This window comes from Hemitrygon akajei, chromosome 11 (genome assembly GCF_048418815.1).
Source record: "Hemitrygon akajei chromosome 11, sHemAka1.3, whole genome shotgun sequence".
Lineage (NCBI taxonomy): Eukaryota > Metazoa > Chordata > Chondrichthyes > Myliobatiformes > Dasyatidae > Hemitrygon > Hemitrygon akajei.
This window is the reverse complement of record NC_133134.1, coordinates 6123159-6141784: the sequence shown is the minus strand read 5'-3', so window position 1 is coordinate 6141784 and position 18626 is coordinate 6123159. Positions and strand designations below refer to the sequence as shown.

At 50.7% G+C, this 18626-nt stretch overlaps 1 protein-coding gene across 1 annotated transcript; it reads left to right on the top strand.

The window, feature by feature from the left end:
• Positions 1 to 514: 514 nt before the first annotated feature.
• On the top strand, positions 515 to 16957 carry cdr2b (cerebellar degeneration-related protein 2b). Its single transcript, XM_073060135.1, has 5 exons — positions 515 to 800; positions 9032 to 9144; positions 10777 to 10925; positions 12785 to 12934; positions 13749 to 16957. Exons 1-5 carry the CDS (start codon positions 722 to 724, stop codon positions 14491 to 14493), a joined length of 1236 nt encoding a protein of 411 aa, XP_072916236.1. The 5' UTR covers positions 515 to 721; the 3' UTR covers positions 14494 to 16957.
• The last annotated feature ends 1669 nt before the right edge of the window (positions 16958 to 18626 follow it).

Here is an 18626-nt window from a genome sequence, read left to right as displayed (position 1 = left end):
GGAAATCTGCAGATGCTGGAAATTCAAACATCACACACAAAATGCTGGTGGGACACAGCAGGCCAGGCAGCATCTACAGGGAGAAGCACTGACGACGTTTTGGGCCGAGACCCTTCGTCAGGACCCCGCGAAATGTTGACAGTGCTTCTCCTTATAGATGCTGCCTGGCCTGCTGTGTCCCACCAGCATTTTGTGTGTCTTTCCATGGGAAATCCGTGCAAACTTCTTCCAGAGGGCGTCGGAATTGAACTTGGACTCCGACATTCCGAGCTGTGCAAGCGTCGCGCTGACCGGTTGTGTGTTCAGTTTTCTCACTGGTTTCACTGTGCATGCCCACAAGAACATCGGGGTGACAAGAGATGATAGAGCCGCCGGCTCCATTGTCCAAACCGCACAAGTTTCAACGAGCCGCGCCCTCTCGGGGGGCGGGGCGGGACGCTGTCGATCAGGTGACGTCACGGGCGCGGTTGATTGGCTGCGATGCGATTTGTTACACGGAGAGCGGGAGGGGGCGGGGCCTCGCGGCGGGATTCCCTCCCCCGGCCGGCGGTCCCAGTCTGGGCTGCTGCCCTTCGCCGCCGCCGCCGCTCACTGCCACGTCGCTGTGATGGAGTGAGTCCCGTGGCGGCGCGGTCTGGCCGGCTGCAGGGTGGGCGAGCGGTGCCAAGGGGCTCGGGGGGTAGCGAGAGCCGGCGCTCGCTGAGCACCACGCGGAGGGAGGATGCTGACGGACAGAATAATGGAGGAGTTTGAGCTCCGGGAGGATTCCTGGTTCCAGCAACAGCGCGATATGGAGCATGGTGAGTTTAAACCTCGTGTATTTTTCTTTTGCATTGGGACTGTGCCTCTTGTTCAGGGGCGGTGCCTTGTTCGAGTCCCGGTCACCTGTACCGGCCTTTAGAAGAGGAGACGGTCTCGGTTTAAGATAAAAATCCTCTGATAGAACAGGTCGGTGCAATCTAGTTACTTTGTTCTTCACTGCCCACCGCCTAAAGAAAACTTGAAGAAGCCTTTCGGCTCAATTGGTTCTTTAAAACAGTTGTCCCGGCTCGGGACGAAGCGACCTCTGTTCCCATCCCATCATCGATGATCTCTATCCCGCTACGTTTCTCAAGCGCCTTGTGTCTCCAGCACCTTCACTTCCTTCCGCTCTGCCGGGGTCGGTGTTGAGTTTTACACAAAGATTGACCGGGAGTTGTCTTTAACAACGCGGTGAGGGGAAAGAATTATCCGGGGTGCTCATAGTCCTTGCATATTCTGCAGTGTAAGGAGATTCGGCAGGCGCTGGAAATCCAGAGCAACGCTGGAGGAGCACAGCAGGTCAGGCAGCATCCGCGGAGGGGAAGAGGCAGTCGGGTCGGCGTTTGCTCCAAGACCCTTCCTCACTGGAAATGAAGGGGCAATAAGTCAGAGAAGGTGCAGAGAGGGGCAGGAATACAGGGTGGGTGGGGGGGTTGAAGTGAGAAGCTGGGGCGTGATAGGTGGAAGAGGTAAAGGGCTGAAGAAAGAGGAATCTGAGAGGACCATGGGGAAAGGGGTGGGGCACCCGGGGGGGGGGAATGATGGACACGTGAGGATAGGGGATTCAGAGTGGGGAATAGAAAAGAAGGGGGAGGGGAGAAATTACCAGAAGTTAGAGAAATCGATCAGGTTGGAGGCTGCCCAGACACAATACGTGGTGTTGCTACTCGGACCGGAGAGTGGGACTGGGGAGTAGAGTTGAAATGGTGGCCTGTGTTGTAGCAGATGGAATGAGGGTGCTGGACTGTGTAAGCTCAGGGACTGGGGGGAGTGGCTGTTATTCAGGACCAGGGGTTGGGTGGTCAAGGAAAGTCCCTGTTTGTGCTTGGAGTGTGTGGCTCTCACATTTGCCCCGGGGCAGAAGCTGGTTGGCTCTTGTTGTAGAGGGAGATTTTGCTTTTTGGATCCAGTGACATTGAGGGGGTGATGGTTGGGCTTGACATCACAGGGGGCAGTTTTCTCTGGGGAAAGGGTGGGGGAACCAGCTGATCTTAGATTTAAAAACTGGGATGTGAAATTACTACTGAAGGGCTAGTAGGAAGATGGGCTGAATGGACTGTGGGACCACTGCTTCCCATGGCTTGGGCTCCCCGAAGGTGGGGGGGGGGGGCTTGTTACTGTGAACCATGGAAATCTGCCTCTCTCTACAGTCAAAGCTCCCTGTGGTATCCTGCCTGGGAAAAAAGGCCATTCAATCCATCAAGACTGTGCCCACCCTGCGTTCCAGTGAGTCCCACTCTTGCACCCGCTGTGTCGCTATGGCAACGGTGTTCTGAGTGAGCGCTCCGGTTGAATTGGGCCTCAATAGGCGTGAATTCCCTTTCAAACTCTGAATCTGTGTCCCTGACCTTTCAAGGAGGGTGTTCAGATCACAAAGGATTAACCCCACCACCACCTCCCGCCCTTCCCAATTCTGCCCCTCTCCCTCCCGCTGTTCCTGATCATTATTTCAACTCGGTTTCCCTTGGTTCAACCTCCTTTCCCCCCTCCTCCCCATCCACATTTAGTGGCAGAATAAATCCCAACAATGGCTGTTCTTCTGTTCCTCTCGTACCTCTGCAGAAAGGATGCAGAGAGATCTGGCCTTGTGCTGAAATGTTTGTAAGGAGTTCAGAGGTCACAGACGATGGAATCCCCCATTTCTAATGGGCTCCAGTCATAGAACAGTACAGCACTGAAACATCTAATTCATTCCAAACTGTTGTTCTACCTGGTCCTATCGACCTGCACCTGGACCATAACCCTCCCGTCCAAACGTCCCTCGTGTTGCAATCAAACCTGCATGCACCACTTCCTCGTCCCACACACTATCACCTTCCGAGTGAGGACGTTCCCCCTTAAATATTTCATCTTTCACCTTTAACCTATGACCTCTCGTTCTGGACTCTCCCAACTTTACTAGAAAAAGCCTGTTTGGATTTGCCCTATCTAAACCCCTCATAATTTTGTATACCTGTATCAAATGTCCTCTCATTCTCCTTCACTCCAGGGAAAAATAGTCCTGACCTGTTCAATCTTTCCCTACAACTCAGGTTCTCAAGTCCTGGCAACTTTCTTGTAAATTTTCTCTGCACATTTGTCATCCACCGGGGGTTGTGTTTTCTGCTGTAGTGGCAACTTGTAACTGGCTGTAGGTGACAGTGTAACTCTCTAAGTAATGCTTTGTATTTCTGTGGTGAAACTCAGTCATTGACATGCTCTCTGCTGTTCCTAAAGTGGGTGGCTAACTGGTCAGAATCAAGTTTATTGTCACTGACATACACCTGTAGACCTCGTTAATGCAATTATCTAATCAGCCAATCATGTGACAGCAGCTCAATATATGAGCATGCGAACATGGTCAAGAGGTTCAATTGTTGTTCAGACCAAACTTCAGAATGGGAAAGAGATGTGATCTGAGTGACTTTGATCATGGAGTTATTGTTGGTGCCAGATGGGGTGGTTTGAGTATCTCAGAAACAGCTGATCTGGGATTTTCACACAGAACAGTCTCTAGAGTTTATAGAGAATGGTGCAACAAAAAAAAATCCAGTGAATAGCACTCCTGTACCTAATAAAGTGCTCACTAAGTGTATGTCGTTTTGCATCAGTGTAATACATTAAAAAAATAACCACAAGTTGCAGTAAGAAAAGTGTGACAAGTGTCACCTCATTTCAGGAAAGATGTGGAAGCTTTGAAGGGTCAGAGGAGATTTAACATGGTGCCTCCTGATTTAGAGAGAATGCCCAGGGCTTTTCTCTTTGGAGCGAGGGAGGATGAGAGGTGTACAAGAGGATGACACGGCAGTGGAATGGTTAGCACAACTCCTCACGGTACCAGTGACCCGGGTTCAATTCCTGTCTCTGCCCGTAAGGAGTTGGTACGTTCCCGTGTGGTTGCATGGGCTTCTCCGGGTGTTCCGGTTCCCTTCTGCAGCCCAGAGCTGTACCAGCTGGACATTGGGCTGCTCGGTGATCAGGCGAAGGTTAAATAGAGTTGCTGGGCAGCACTGCTCAAAGGGCTGGCAGAGCCTGTATCTCAGTCAACGAGCATAGATTAGAACGGAAACGGCCGAATCGAGCGACATACAAACAAAATTGAATCAAACGACTACAACGAAGGAGCTGATTTGAAGGTGTTTGGAGTGAAGTGTGGGGGATGTCAAGAGCTCGGATTTTAAGAATGTGGAACGTGGGGGTAGAGGCAGATACATTTAGGGACATTTAAGAGACTCTTGGGCACACATGGATGAAAGAAAATTAGAGGGCTTTGTGAGAGGGAAGGGTTGGGCTAATCATGGACTAGGTTAAAAGGTCAGCCCAACACAGTGGGCTGATTGACCTGTGCTGTAATGTTCTGTTTTCGATGTTCTACAATAAGCAGTGGGGGAAAAAAAGGAAAAATAGTGACAAGATGACAGAGCGCAAAGGAGGAGACCCCTATTGTGATTCTGGTTCTAGCTGAGTCTGTACCGAGCTCCCAGATGCGAAGTTCAAAGTAATTTTATTGTTAAAGTACACGTATGTTGCCATTCACAACCCTGAGATTCATTTTCTTGCAGGCATTCTCAATAAATACAAACAGACACAGTTTAAAAAAAACACTTACAAGACCGATTAAACAACCAAAGGGCAGCAAATTCTGCAAAAACAAGAAAAATAATAATAAATAAATATTGAATGTGAGATGGAGTCCTTGTGAGTGAGTCCATAGGCTGTGGGGACAGCTCGGTGTTGGTAATCGGGTCGGTTGTAGGTTCGTAGCAGAATAAATGTCTCGGTGTCGATTCACTGTCTTTGTTACCCTTTCTTGCATCATACAGTGCAGCAGACTGAACACAGGGAGGGATCTCCTGGCTGTCTGTCTTGGCAACCAGGCAAGGCAATTAAAGTACTTAGCCAAAGCCTTCTCAGTGTGCAGGCAGAACAAATCCTTACACACCGGGCTGTACAAAACACCTCTCCCTCCCCTTTGTGACTAGAGTCTCCGATAAGCTGATGTAGGTTTTAATCGTCTGTATGCCCGCCAAATCTTCCTCCTCCCTGAGGGACTGACTGAGACACAAACAAAGTGAGGAGCAGTTTTGGGAAGTGACTGGGAGCTCTCTTCCGTGTTGTCCACAGCTGAATCTGTTGCTGATTGTCAGACTATACAGATTAGCTCGTTGCTGGTTGTATCACCATCCGGTACGGAGAGGCCAATGCACAGGATGAGATAAAACTCAGCACAAGTCTACAGCACGTTACCGGCCCACAATGTAACCTCAGAACCCTCTCCTTTCCTAAGCTCCATGTACCTATCTGGGAAAAACCCCTATTGTATCTGCTTCCACCACTGTCGCAGGCAGTGCATTCCACACACCCACCATCAGCCAGCCTCCCCTCCATCGAGGATATCTTCAAATGGCGATGCCTCAAAAAGGCGGCATCCGTTGTTGAGGACCCTCCTCACCCAGGTCTCTCGTTACCACCCTCAAAGAGGAGGGACGGGAGACCGAAGACACACACTCATAGCTTCTTCATCTTCGCCTTCACATTTCTGTAAATGCTCTCACTATTTTGCTCTTAGTACATTATTTTTCTTTTGGCTTGTAGTAATTATTAAGATTTAACTGTTACTCCTGTGCTGAACAATAAATTTCACAGCCTGTGTCAGTGGTAATAAGCCAATTCTCATTCTCTTCAATGAGATACGGTGAAATGCATCGTTTGCGTCAACAACCAGCACAGTCCAAGGGTGTGCTGGGGGCAGCTTGCAGTGTTGCCCCACTTCAGGCAAGCCCAGCGTGTCCACTACTTACTAACCCTAACCCGTGCGTGCGCGCGCGGGAGGAAACTGGATCACCGGTCATGGACGGAACATACAAACTCCTTACAGGTGGTGGTGGGAATTGGAAACTGTTTGTGGAGCTGGCGCTGTAAAGCACTGCGCCAATCACTACGCTGCTGTTTTGGGTGTGAAAGTGTGGGTTAGGTTATCAGTCTGGGGAATGGACATTGACCTGAAACAGAAACATCCCACAAACCAGGTTCAGGAACGGTTATCACCCCTCAACCATCAGAAAGGAGGTACAGGAGCCTCAGGACCCACAAACCAGGTTCAGGAACAGTTATCACCCCTCAACCATCAGAAAGGAGGTACAGGAGCCTCAGGACCCACAAACCAGGTTCAGGAACAGTTATCACCCCTCAACCATCAGAAAGGAGGTACAGGAGCCTCAGGACCCACAAATCAGGTTCAGGAACGGTTATCACCCCTCAACCATCAGGCTCCTGAACCAGAGGGGATAACTTCACTCACCTGAACACGGAACCTGTGGCCTCACTTTCAAGAATTATTTATCTTATGTTCTCATTTGCCTATTTATTTATTTTTTGTATTTGCACAATTGGTTGCCTTTTGCACATTGACTGTGTCTGTCTTGTGTGTTCTATTGTGAGAGTTCCTGCAGGAAAATGAATCTCTGGGTTGTAGATGGTGAAATGTAGGTCCTTTGATAATAAAAGTACTTTGAACTTTGTTCTCCACAGACACTGTTCCATCTCATTAGCATTTCTGGTGTGTGTGTCAGCACTATTAACACTTCCCCGTGTTGATCTGCCGACGCTGCTCCCCTGTTCCCAACTCTCTCGGCAGTGTGAGAGAACATCTTCTGACACGCTCGGGTGTGATCACACCTCATCTGCCGTCCGCTCTCAGTCGCAGCGGGAGGGGTGGGCTTCACAGCTCTGCGCTGCTTTTCCCTCAGCTAGCTTTGTCTCTCGGTGAAGAGCAGGCTTATCGTTGATCTGAGCCACTGGATGTTTGTCAGAATCGGGTTTAATAGCACCAGCATACATGAAATGTGTTGTTCTGTGGCAGCAGTACATTGTAATACATAAATAAAAAATCTAAATTGCTGCAGGCGTATACATTACTGTCCAAAATCTTTGGTGCACACATGCAAATCTGGCTGGGAATGGTGAGGGTGGAGCGCTGGGTGGGGTATGATGTGGCTGCAGACGCACCCAGCCCTGAGACAGCAGGTTAGATTCCAAACAATTGGTTTGGTGTTTCATATCGAATGTCTCTCTGGTGCTTCCCGCTCCCTCCCCTGTGAGGTAGTGTTGGTGGATTCATTGTCCATTCAGAAATCTGACGGCGGAGGGAAGAAGCTCTTCCTAAAACATTGAGTGTGTGTCTTCAGGTTCCTGTATCTCCTTCCTGATGGTGGCGATGAGAAGAGGGTGATGGACATCAGCTTCTTGAAGCACTGCCTTTTGAAGTTGTTCCTGTTGAGGCTACAGCAGCAGAGGATCACGAACATACACTCAGTGGCCACTTCATTAGGTTCAGATGTATCTATTAGATTGGCCACTGTGTGTGTTGTCTGGACCTGCCTGTATCGCACTCGTGCACAGGACAATAAACTCGACCTGTCTTTGTTCGGGGTGCAGCTGAAACTGGAGGCCCACCAGGGTTGTGGTCCTCAGGGGTTGGTGTCGGGGCCACTGTCAACGACAGAATTGGTGGCTTTGTGGCAAAGTTGGCATATGATTCAAAGATAGGTGCTGGGTCAGGTAGCGTTGGAGTAGTGAGGCAGAAGGACGTGGACAGACTGGGGGGAGTGGGCAAAGGTGCCATGGGAGTGTTGGGAAGTGTACGGTTATGCGCTTTGATAGAAGGAATTGAAAACACTGTTTTCTGAATGGGGAAGTGAATTCAGAAATCGGGTGCAAACGAGCAGGATTGCCTAAAGCTAACTTGCTAGTTCAGTCAGTGGTGAAAAAGGCAAATGGTATGTTGGCATTCATAGCAAAAGGATTTGAGTACAGGAGCAGGGAGGTTCAACTGCAGTTGTACAAGGCCTTGGTGAGACCACACCTAGAGTTTTGTGTGCAGTTTTGGTCCCCTAATTTGAGGAAAGACATTCTTGCCATAGAGGGAGTACAAAGAAGGTTCACCGGATTGATTCCTGGGATGGCAGGACTTTCATATGAAGAAAGACTGGATCGACTAGGCTTATACTCACTGGAATTTAGAAGATTGAGGGGGGATCTTATTGAAACGTATAAAATTCTAAAGGGATTGGACAGGCTAGATGCAGGAAGATTGTTTCCGATGTTGGGGAAGTCCAGAACGAGGGGTCACAGTTTAAGGATAAAGGGGAAGCCGTTTAGGACCGAGATGAGGAAAAACTTCTTCACACAGAGAGTGGTGAATCTGTGGAATTCTCTGCCACAGGAAACAGTTGAGGCCGGTTCATTGGCTATATTTAAGAGGAAGTTAGATATGGCCCTTGTGGCTAAAGGGATCAGGGGATATGGAGAGAAAGCAGGTACAGGGTTCTGAGTTGGATGATCAGCCATGATCATACTGAATGGCGGTGCAGGCTCAAAGGGCCGAATGGCCTACTCCTGAACCTATTTTCTATGTTTCTAATGTTAGTATTGATTCTGAGAGGACTAGAGTATAGAAGCAAGGGTGTAATGCTGGTTAAACAGCACCTGGAGTACTGAGAGGTGTTCTGGACCCCTTTAAGTAGAGACGTGCTGACATTGGAGAGGGTCCAGAGGGATTCCCAAGAATGATTCCAGGAATGAAAGGGTTCCCGTGAGGAGTGTTTGGCTCTGGACCTGTACTCACTGGAGTTTAGAAGTGAGGGGAGATCTCACTGAAACCTGCTGAAAGACCTAGATAGTGGACGTCTCCAATAATGAGAGAGTCTAGGAGCAGAGGAGACAGAATAAAAGGACATTCCTTTACAACAGAGTTGAGGTATTTCTTTAGCCAAAGGTGGTGAACCTGTGGAATTCATTGCCATGGACGGCTGTGGAGGCCGGGTCATTGGGTGTATTTAAAGTGGAGATTCACAGGTTCTTGATTAGTCAGGGTGTCAAAGGTTACAGGGAGATGGCAGGAGAGTGGGGTTGAGAGGGATTATTTATCAGCCATGATGGAATGGCAGAGTTTTCTCAATGGGCTGAATGGCCTAATTCTGCTGCTAGGTCTTGTGGTTTAATGGTCGTTGTGTCTTATCTCCTGTCCTAGACCTGTACCTGGCAGCAGAACTGGGCAAGGCCCTGCTGGATCGCAACACGGAGCTGGAGGAGGGGCTACAGCAGATGTACAGCACCAACCAGGAGCAGCTGCAGGAGATCGAGGTGAGTGTAGCGCCGTGCCCTCGCTGCGGGGGAGGCCCCTCGCTAACATCCCGGCCAACCAAACAGAGGCCAGTGCTTACACCGAGATTTATTGGGTAGGGGCAGGAAGAGGCCATTTCTCCCCTCTGCATTGCTCAACTGGATCAAACCTGTTCAGTATTTGGTCGGACCTGGATACACAGCAGGTCAGGTGAGGACCAAACAGTTGATGTTTGGGCTGAGAATCTTCATCAGGACTGGAATGAGGGGGAGGGAGGAGGAGTACAAGGAGGTAGGTGAGGGGGATAAAGTGAGGAGCTGGGAGAGATTAAAGGACTGAAGGAGGAGGAGTCGGATGGAGGAGAGTAGACCATGGGAGAGAGGGGAGGAGGGTGGGGTGAAGGCATAAGAGGGCATAGGGATCGATGTTGGTTCCATCAGGCTGGAGGCTACCCAAACGGAACGTGAAGTGTTTCTCCTCCAACCTGTGTCAGTGTGGCAGAAGAGGAGGCCGTGGACTGACGTGTTGTTGGGGAAGTGGAATTGGGTGGCCACTGGGTGATCTTGGCTGGTATACAGTGAGCAGAACAAAGTTCCTGTTGTTCATCTCGATTGGGTTTATTATCACTCTCATACCGTGAAACTTGTTTTGTGGAAGCAGTACAGTGCAAGACAAAAATTACTATAAATTGCAATAGGAATATTAAAAAATGCAAAGATTAAACTAGTGAGGTGTTCACGAACCATGGAGAAATCTGGCAGAGGGGAAGAAGCTGTTCCTTAAATCGTTAGACCAAACAGTTCAGCCATTGTGCTTCAGAAAACACGACTGGCTGTAGATTGCTTTGGGATGTAGGAGGGACAGTCCATCTTCTCCCTACCCCAGTAAAGAAGCTCGTCATAATTGTAGACCCCACCTACCACACACATTCTCTCCTCTTCCTCCTGAAAACACCAGACCTCTGTTATCAGACACTTGATCAGATTTCCAGTACGATAAGACGAACTCTTGTTCTCACAGTCTACCTCGTTTGGAGCCTGCATCTTATTGACTGCACTGCCCTTTCTGTTTATTGTTCGAGTTGATCAGGATGGATAGTATACAGGTTACACTGATGAAGGGTCTCAGCTCCCCTCTTCCTGCCCCCACCACCTTCTCTTCCTGGCATCTGCCCCCTTCCTTTCCAGTCCTGATGAAGGGTCTCACCCCAAAACATCAACTGGTTCTGTGACCATTGACACCAGGCAGACAATCTCTGAAGAGTATTGGTAATGGCTGGGGTCACCCATCTTGTAAAGACACTGCCCAGAAGAAGGCAATGGCAAACCACTTCTGTAGAAAATTTGCCAAGAACAATCAGGGTCATGGATGGATCAAGATCGCCTACGAAATAAGACACGGCAGATGATATGAAGAAAATTCCAGGTGTGAGGCACGGTGTATGGGAGAATTTCAGAGAGTGCACAGCCGTGCAGCTCAATGCTCAAGAAATGAAAGACACTGACACAGATGGGGAGGTGGTTCTTTTCTCTGTGATGCCGTTGTGCAGCTCCCTTGCCTCCCGTGGTGGGTGGAGGGGGAAAGGGGGGGGTTTACAGCCGGACAGGCATGCCCCCTTCCTGCAGTCTCACTGCCTCTGTTCTGTCTCTCAGTACCTCACCAAGCAGGTGGAGTTCCTCCGGCAGACAAATGAGCAACATGCCAAGGTCTACGAGCAACTCGACGTGACTGCCCGCGAGCTGGAAGTGACCAATCAGAAACTAGTTATGGAAAGCAAGGCGTCAGAGAACAAGATAACGAGGTAATGCAGTGCTCTACCGTGACAGACGTGCGTGGGGCAGGTCTCACTCCTTGACTGTTTGTTTTAAGCAACACTGAAGATTTTAAATTGCCTCTTCTGCCTTCTGGCACCTTCCATGGTCTGCTGTCTTCTGCTATTGAATTATTTCTTCAGCCCTTTTACCTTATTCCCCTATCCGCTCCCAGATTCCTCCTTCATCCCCCCTCCCTTACTCACCCACCTGGTCTCACTTACCACCTTCAGCTAGTACTCTTCCCTCCCTCCTACCTAATTCTGGCTTCAGCTTCCCCTTTCCTTTCCAGTCCTGATGGGGCATCTCAATAGCCCCATCTATAGCAGATCATAGAAATCTAGAGAACCTACAGCACAATACAGGCCCTTCAGCCCACAAAGCTGTGCCGAACATGTCCCTACCTTAGAACTACCTAGGCTTTACCCGTAGCCCTCTGTTTTCTGAACTCCATGTACCTATCCAGGAGCCTGTTAAAAGATGCTATCATATCTGCCTGCATCACTGTTGCCGGCAGCCCATTCCACGTACTCACCACTCTCTGTGTAATTAAAAAAACTTAACCCCTGACATCTCCTCTGTACCTACTTCCAAGCACCTTAAAACTGTGCCCTATCGTGCTAGCCATTTCAGCCCTGGGGAAAAGCCTCTGACTATCCACACGATCAATGCCTCTCATTAACTTGTACACCTCTCACCCTCCGTCGCTCCAAGGAGAAAAGGCCGAGTTCATTCAACCTATTCTCATAAGGCATGCTCCCCATTCCAGGCAACATCCTTGTAAATCTCCTCTGCACCCTTTCTATGGTTTCCACATCCTTTCTGTAGTGAGGCGACCAGAACTGAGCACAGTACTCCAAGTGGGGTCTGACCAGGGTCCTATATAGCTGCAACATTACCTCTCGGCTCTTGCCCCTGTGCCATCCTAGTCTCTGTAATGGCCACATCATAGCTCCAAGTGCTGATCCACGTTCTAAGCTCATCTGCTTTCTTCATGATACTCCTCACGTTAAAATAGACACATCTCAAACCATTGGACTGAGCATGTCCCTTCTCTATCACCGGCCTGTCCTCCCTTTCGCACTGTCTCCAAGCTTTCTCTATTTGTGAGCCAGCCACCTCTTCCCCGGTCTCTTCAGTTCGGTTCCCAGCCCCAACAATTCCAGTTTAAACTCTCCCCAGTGGCCTTAGCAAACCTTCCCACCAGGATTTTGATCCCCCTCAGATTCAAGTGCAACCCGTCCTTTTCGTACAGGTCACACCTGCCCCAAAAGAGGTCCCAATGATCCAGAAATGTGAATCCCTGCCCCCTGCACACGTTGCCCCCTCCCATCTCTGAGCTGCAGAAACAGGCCCTTCAGCCCATCTAGTCTGTACTGAACTGTTCTGTCCAGTTCCATTGACCTGCACCCAGATCACAGCCCTCCATTACTCTCCCATCCATGTCCCTATCCAAAACTCCCTCAAATGTTGTAATCAAACCAGCATTTCTAATTTTTCCTTCCCAAGCATCCAAATGTTCCCCAAATCTCCAGAGGATGCTGGAGATGCCGAGCCTTTAGTAACTTTTCTCCCCGCCCCCACCCAGTGGAATGACAGCTGGTGGTGGCTCTGACCCCTCTAACAGAGCGTAGTGGTTAGTGTGTTGCTATACACCTCGGCGTGTCGGTTTCGGGGTTCGTTTCCATACGCTCTCCCCGTGGCCGTGTGGGTTTCCTCCCACAGGCCGGTTAATCGGTTGTTGTGAATTGTCCTGGGGTTGAATCGGGGGGTAGCTGGGCGGTACGACTCGGGTTCTATCTTTACACAAGTAACAATGATCAGCGGTGGTACCTGCCTTTCCTTGCAGCCTGACGGAGATGGTGGAGAGCCTGCAGTCTCACGTGGACGACCTGCAGAGGCAGATCGAGGATCTGAAGAGCAGGTCCCGGCAGGAGTCGGAGCAGCGCAGAGCTGTGCAGAGCTCCCCCTGTCTCAAGGAGCTGTGTGATTTCCAAGGGTAAGAACTCCTTTACCACCTCTTGCCTTAGATCCCGACACCACAGCAGTGGACACAAAACCTGGAGGGTGTCTGTCAGATTTGCCTCCCGCGGGGGAGAAACACTGATCACCATATCTCTGACCGGAGACTGGATAAGGTTTTCCTGCAGTGACAATGGTGGCAGGGAGACCTGGTATGAACTGGCAAGGGCAAATGTGGTTAGTATGGAGGTCAAATAGAGGCCTGGAGGCCCATTCCCAGAGGATGCAGAAAGGATGTTGGCAGGACTGGAAGGCTTGAGTTACAAGGAGAGTCTGGATAGGCTGGGAATGTTTTCCCCGGAGTGAGGCAGAGGGCTGACTTTTTATGGAAGTTTAAAGTCATGAGGGGCATAAAGGTGAACGGTCTGCTTTCCCCTGGGAAGGAAACCCATCACTAGAGGGCATAGGTTAAAGGTGAGAGGAGAAATTTAAAGGGGAACTGAGGGGCAACTTTTTCTCCCTGTGGAGGGGTTGTGGTAGGGATATGGAGTGAACTGGTAGAGGGGGACACCATTAGTGTTTAGACAGGCAGAAGGAAGCTCTAGTTATGAGCCAAATGCAGGCACATAGATTAGCTTAAGACGACCCCTTGATCAGCATGGGCAAGTGGTCTGTTCCCCAGGGAATGATTTTTCATGCATCTCCTGATTATAATTGGAATGTTGATAGAGGAAAGTATTCTGACCGCTGGCTGCATTGGCCTGTTTAGGACTGTCTGAGCTAATGGGATGGGCTGGGACAACATGAGTGGGTAGGGCTGATGGTCTCCCTTGCTGTGTGTCAACCCACAGGTCTCTGGAGCAGGACCAGGCGCTGGCCGAGGAGCGGGAGCGGCTGCGGCGGACGGTATCATCCCTGCGGAGCCAGCTGGCGGCTGAGCGCCGGCGCACCGAGGAGCTGGAGGAGGAGCGGCGGCTGGTGCTGAGCGAGAGCGGAGGCCTGGAGCGCGGCCTGGCGGCTCTGCACGACTACACGCAGCGGCTGGCCGAGCTGGAGGGCAGCGTGGCCGAGCTGCGGCGTCGGAGCGCCGAGCCCCGCGACCTGGCCGGCCTGCTGGACAGGCTGTTGCTCTACCCGGAGCCGGTGAGCGAGGGCCGGCCCGACAGCCCGGAGCCCGGCCCCACCGACGACCCCGTCCGTGGACACGAGCTGACGTGCATCCGGCGGGCGGAGGCGGTGCGGCGCCGCGGTGTCTCGCTGCTCAACGAGGTGGACGAGCAGTACAGCGCGCTCCAGCTCAAGTACGAGGAGCTGTTGAGACGCTGCCAGCGCCCGGCCGCTGGATTCTCCTCCCCCGGCAGCAGCCACAAGGCCGTGCAAACCCCGGGCCGGCTGGGCCCAGAGCCGGTCGCCCGCTGCAGCCCGCCCAGAACGCTGCTGGGGATCGAACCCGCCTCTGCCGACAGCCAGCCCGAGTACAAGGCCCTTTTCCGAGAGATCTTCAACTGCATCCAGAGGACAAAAGAGGAGATCGAGCAGAGCCGTGCCAAGTACAGGAGGGGCCGAGTGGCCGAGCGGCTCCCGTTGGAGGAGTGAGCAGGAGGGGACTGAAAACTACCGGTACTGTGGCAATAAATCTCACAGACTGGAAGCAAACCTCATCTAATTTATTCAGCAAAGACAATTTATTGCTTTGTTTTCATTGTAGGGTGGGTTGGGGGGATGAAGCCATTTTGACTTGAGCCAGGTGACACACTTGGATGTAAATGTCTTTGTAAATCCCTCTGGAGTGTGACTGGGAATAGACTTTTCCTCAGAGAAAATGAATCTGGTATTTTGTTTTAAATCACAAGGTAATTCCAAAACCCAAGAATGAAAGCAGAAATTGCTGTGAATACTCGTGGTGTCGGCCAGCATGGGTGGATGGGGAAGTGGGGTGAGTGTTTCAGGTGACAGATCCTCCAGGCTTGGGGAACAGAGAAAAGTTTTATAATGCAGCGAGGGTGGGGAGGGAGGATTGAGGAAAATTCTGTTGGGGCGAGACCTTGACTGTCCGATGGGGAAGTCATCGTCAATCCAGTTAGTGGAGGGTGGGCAGATCAGGGCCAACATTAGGGTTAAAGAGCTGTGGATTGCAGGGTGGTGGGGCAGGAGGTGCCAGTGCAGAGAGGCACAGTGGGTAGTTCATGGGCAGTGAGTAAAGGACAGGTAGCTTGTGTCGACATTCTCCTTGTGAGGTATCCGCCTGGACAACGGACCGTTTGTCAGAGTCTGTGCTCTGAGGGGCAGGTTGAAGAACACAGTTTTGAGGGTGTTTCCACACTCGCTTGCCCACACCACTTTCAAGCTCCTGGTGAGATTAGTCAGAGGTGCAGCCAGAGTGATGAGTTGGAAACAAACCTGCAGTGCCCCCCGACCAGACCCAGGAGGACTCAATGTGAGGTCGATGACTTGCAGATCACTTCCACTTGTGCTGGAACCTCTCCGTGTTTCCCTTTTTGTACAGTGGGGGTGAGGGCAGCCCCAGGCCGCTGCACAGATAGTCCAGGTGTTCTGACCACGTCTGGCTGTAGATGACAATGACACCTAGGTAGTCCTCACAGCCTTGGAGAACCTGGTCCATCAGCTGCTGGTGAACCATGAAGACCAACGGCCATCACCATGAACTGAAACAGTTCAGGAATCTGCACGCTCCACTGTACAGCAACATCAGCTTCTGTCTATCCGTCCGTCCCACGACTCACTTCCCTCCCTCATCACCTACTGGGCGATGAGGGAACTGTCACTTCACATCTTCTGCCCCAGCCACTCCTTCACCTCTAGAATTGATCCTCCACATCAATCCTGCCCTCTTGGAAACTTTGTATTCTTTCCCACTGCTGACCAAGGATCTCCCACCAGAAGCATGAACTCTTTCTCCACGTGCTGCTCGGCCTGCTCTGAGTAATGCAAGCATCCTGATTTTTGTTCTGGTCACCTTTTGTGTGATTGAGTTACCTTGGTGCCAGAGGGTAGGGAGGGGGTGAAGGGGGTCTCCTGTTGCATTTCCCCTCACCATCTCCTTTCAGATGTTGTAGTGTGTAGTGAGGGTGAAGGGTTCCTAAGACACTCACAAGTGTGTTTGTGTAGGCACACGGGGAAATCATGGCCTCACAACCTCTGCATTATAGTCTGTGACCTCTTTCTTCCTAAGCTCAGCACACCTACCGCTGACAGCAGCTCAACAGTCCTCTGTCCTGGTCCAGTCTTCCAAATTGCCCATCCTAGTCTTGGTGAAGATCCTTCCTCTCCCAGGGATGAGGTCTTCAGAGCTTCTGTTGCTGTTCCTGTGACTCTGGATTTTAATCGACTGGGGTTGCTAACCCCATATCCAACCCCCCTCTCACAGGCTGGCTCAGGACTGGCCATAGCAATGTTGGAGCCTTGTTCACGAGTGAAATTACCACCTGTGTGCGCGCACACAGTGATCGGGCCTCGGTTTTGTGCGGGATAGCGTGCCCACGAGGAGATGCTCTGGTGCGCAAGTGTGAGTAAAACTCCAGTCATGGTGGACATGATGGTGGTGCAGTCTTCTGTTTAAGCTGGTGGCTACCCCTTCATCCTGCAAGTGGTGAGAGAAAAATGCCCCTGGCTCTGTTCTTTCTGAGTGTTGGGAGTTAGATTGATCACTTGCCGAGTATGATGATCTAATGTGTTGGCTTTTGGTGGGTCCTCCAGTGGCTGATCCAGGACCCGAGTGGGCAAGAGGGAGTGGTGGTCGGGTCTTTTGATGGTTCAGTCTCTTCTTTCACAGCTGCCGTTTGTTCTCTGTGGTGCGGTGTTGCTCTCCCCCAAACAGATTTCCTCCGGCTGCATTTGTTAAGTGTTGTTCTGAATGTTCAGCATCTGCACATTGACCTTCCCTGTGGCCATGAAACCGCGTAATTAGACTGACCAATGTACGCGCACGCTGAAGGAACTCAGCAGGTCGGGCAGCATCTATTAAGATGAATAAACAGTCGCTGTTTCAGGCCAATATTGGTCATCAGGACTAGAAAAGAAGGGGGAATCTGCCAGAATAGGGAAGTGGGGGGGGGGGGGGGGGGTGGTAATTGGTGGAAGAGGGAAAGTGCTGAAATAGGTAGCTGTTAGAGGAGAATGGACTGTGGGAGAAAGGGAAGGAGGAGGGACACTGAGGGGAGGAGATGGGAAAGGAAGAGTGGGATGGAGGAGAAACTGATGATGTTGTCAGGTTGAAGGCTGCCCATATGGATTGAGGTAGAGGGGGATGTGGTGCGGGTTTGCAGATGGTATGCTGGGGAAAGGAGTAGCACAGTCCAGGGCTTTGAGAAGTGAGGAGTGTGTGCAGTGTAGTCTGGGGGTAGCTGAAGGGATAATCAGCCCTTTTGAAAGTGGAGAGTTCCTACCTCACTGGACCAGAGAGATTCTAGGTTCAATCCCAACCTCTGGTGCTGTCTGTGTGGAGTTTGCCTGTTCTCCTGGTGCACCTGTTTTTCTATCTGCCCCAGTTACTCTGGTTTGTACCTACATCTCAAAGACAGGATGGTTGATGGGTGTTTGAAGATCCTTCCTCTGGAGGACAAATTCTTCAGAGCTTCTATTGGTGTAGCTCTGGATTTTTATGGGGTGGGGCTGCTGGCCCCATGTACACAGCGAGGCTTGGCAGAGTTTGAGTGGGGATTAATAGGTTTTGGGGGGGGGGGGTGTAAAGGGTTTTGATGGACTGTATGTCTTGTGGCTACTCTCTCCTGGGGGGGGGGGGAGAGAGGGTGTGATGCAAAACTGTTTCTGTTAAAGTGTGGAATTGGGAGAGGGAGGGGTATTAGCACCAGGTACTTGCCCCTGGGTTCGATCAAACTAGTGCTTTGGCCCTGTTTGGGCAAGTGGGAGAGTCCCTTGTGAAGATGAGGTGGGACTGGTCTCAGAATTGCCCCTCCTCCTGCTCAGTGACGGTGGGCCATTGGTCTGAGCTGATGGTGTCCTTCAGTGGGGGGAGATCACAATTGCCGTGCTAAATTCTCTTCACAATGACAAAGGAAAATTGTGTTCCTGCTGTTTTCTCCTCACTGTTCTCCAGTTTGAATAAACTGTTGCTCTGGTTTGTACACTTTGGTGTTTTCACTGTTATAAACTATCTTTCTTCCCCAACCCTACCTTTGATTAATGCACAATCCCACTGCAATCTAGTGAATGACCTAGATCTTATTACTGAGGTGGTTTGTGCATGGGCCAGGAAAATTAAAACGTTCATCATTGCCGGTAAGCTGTCTGGTCTCAAGCAGTGGTAGATCGAGGCAACTGGACTAGCTGTGTTGCCTTGATTCACTACTGTTTGATATTCAATGACATCTGGTCTCGATTCAGCAGTGATGTTCGTTCTCCTCGTGAACACTCCCATCTATTATTCTGGAAATCTTGAGCCACCCACACCAAATGATGTAATTCAAGTCAGGGGCCATTGTGGAAAGTCCCAGACACACATGGATGATAGAAAATGGAGGAAAATGTGGGAGGGAAGGGTCAGCACACCAACCAGAGCCTGTACTGTTTTAAAGTCAAGCAGCATCAATGGAAGGGAATATCTAGCTGCTGTTTCAGGCCAAAACCCTTTGTCAGGACTAGGAAAGGATATTTTTGTCAGGAGTTTTAGTGTGCACTTTGAACTCACTGTAGATTATAGTTTGGGAGAAGCACACAGTTCAACCATATCTCAGTCAGTGAAAACACCT

Coding starts and splice junctions, on each gene's coding strand:
- cdr2b (XM_073060135.1), top strand. CDS start 722: ATGCTGACGGACAGAATAATGGAGGAGTTTGAGCTCCGGGAGGATTCC. Junction 9,145..10,776: donor AGCAGCTGCAGGAGATCGAG/GTGAGTGTAGCG, acceptor TCTGTCTCTCAG/TACCTCACCAAGCAGGTGGA. Junction 12,935..13,748: donor GAGCTGTGTGATTTCCAAGG/GTAAGAACTCCT, acceptor GTCAACCCACAG/GTCTCTGGAGCAGGACCAGG.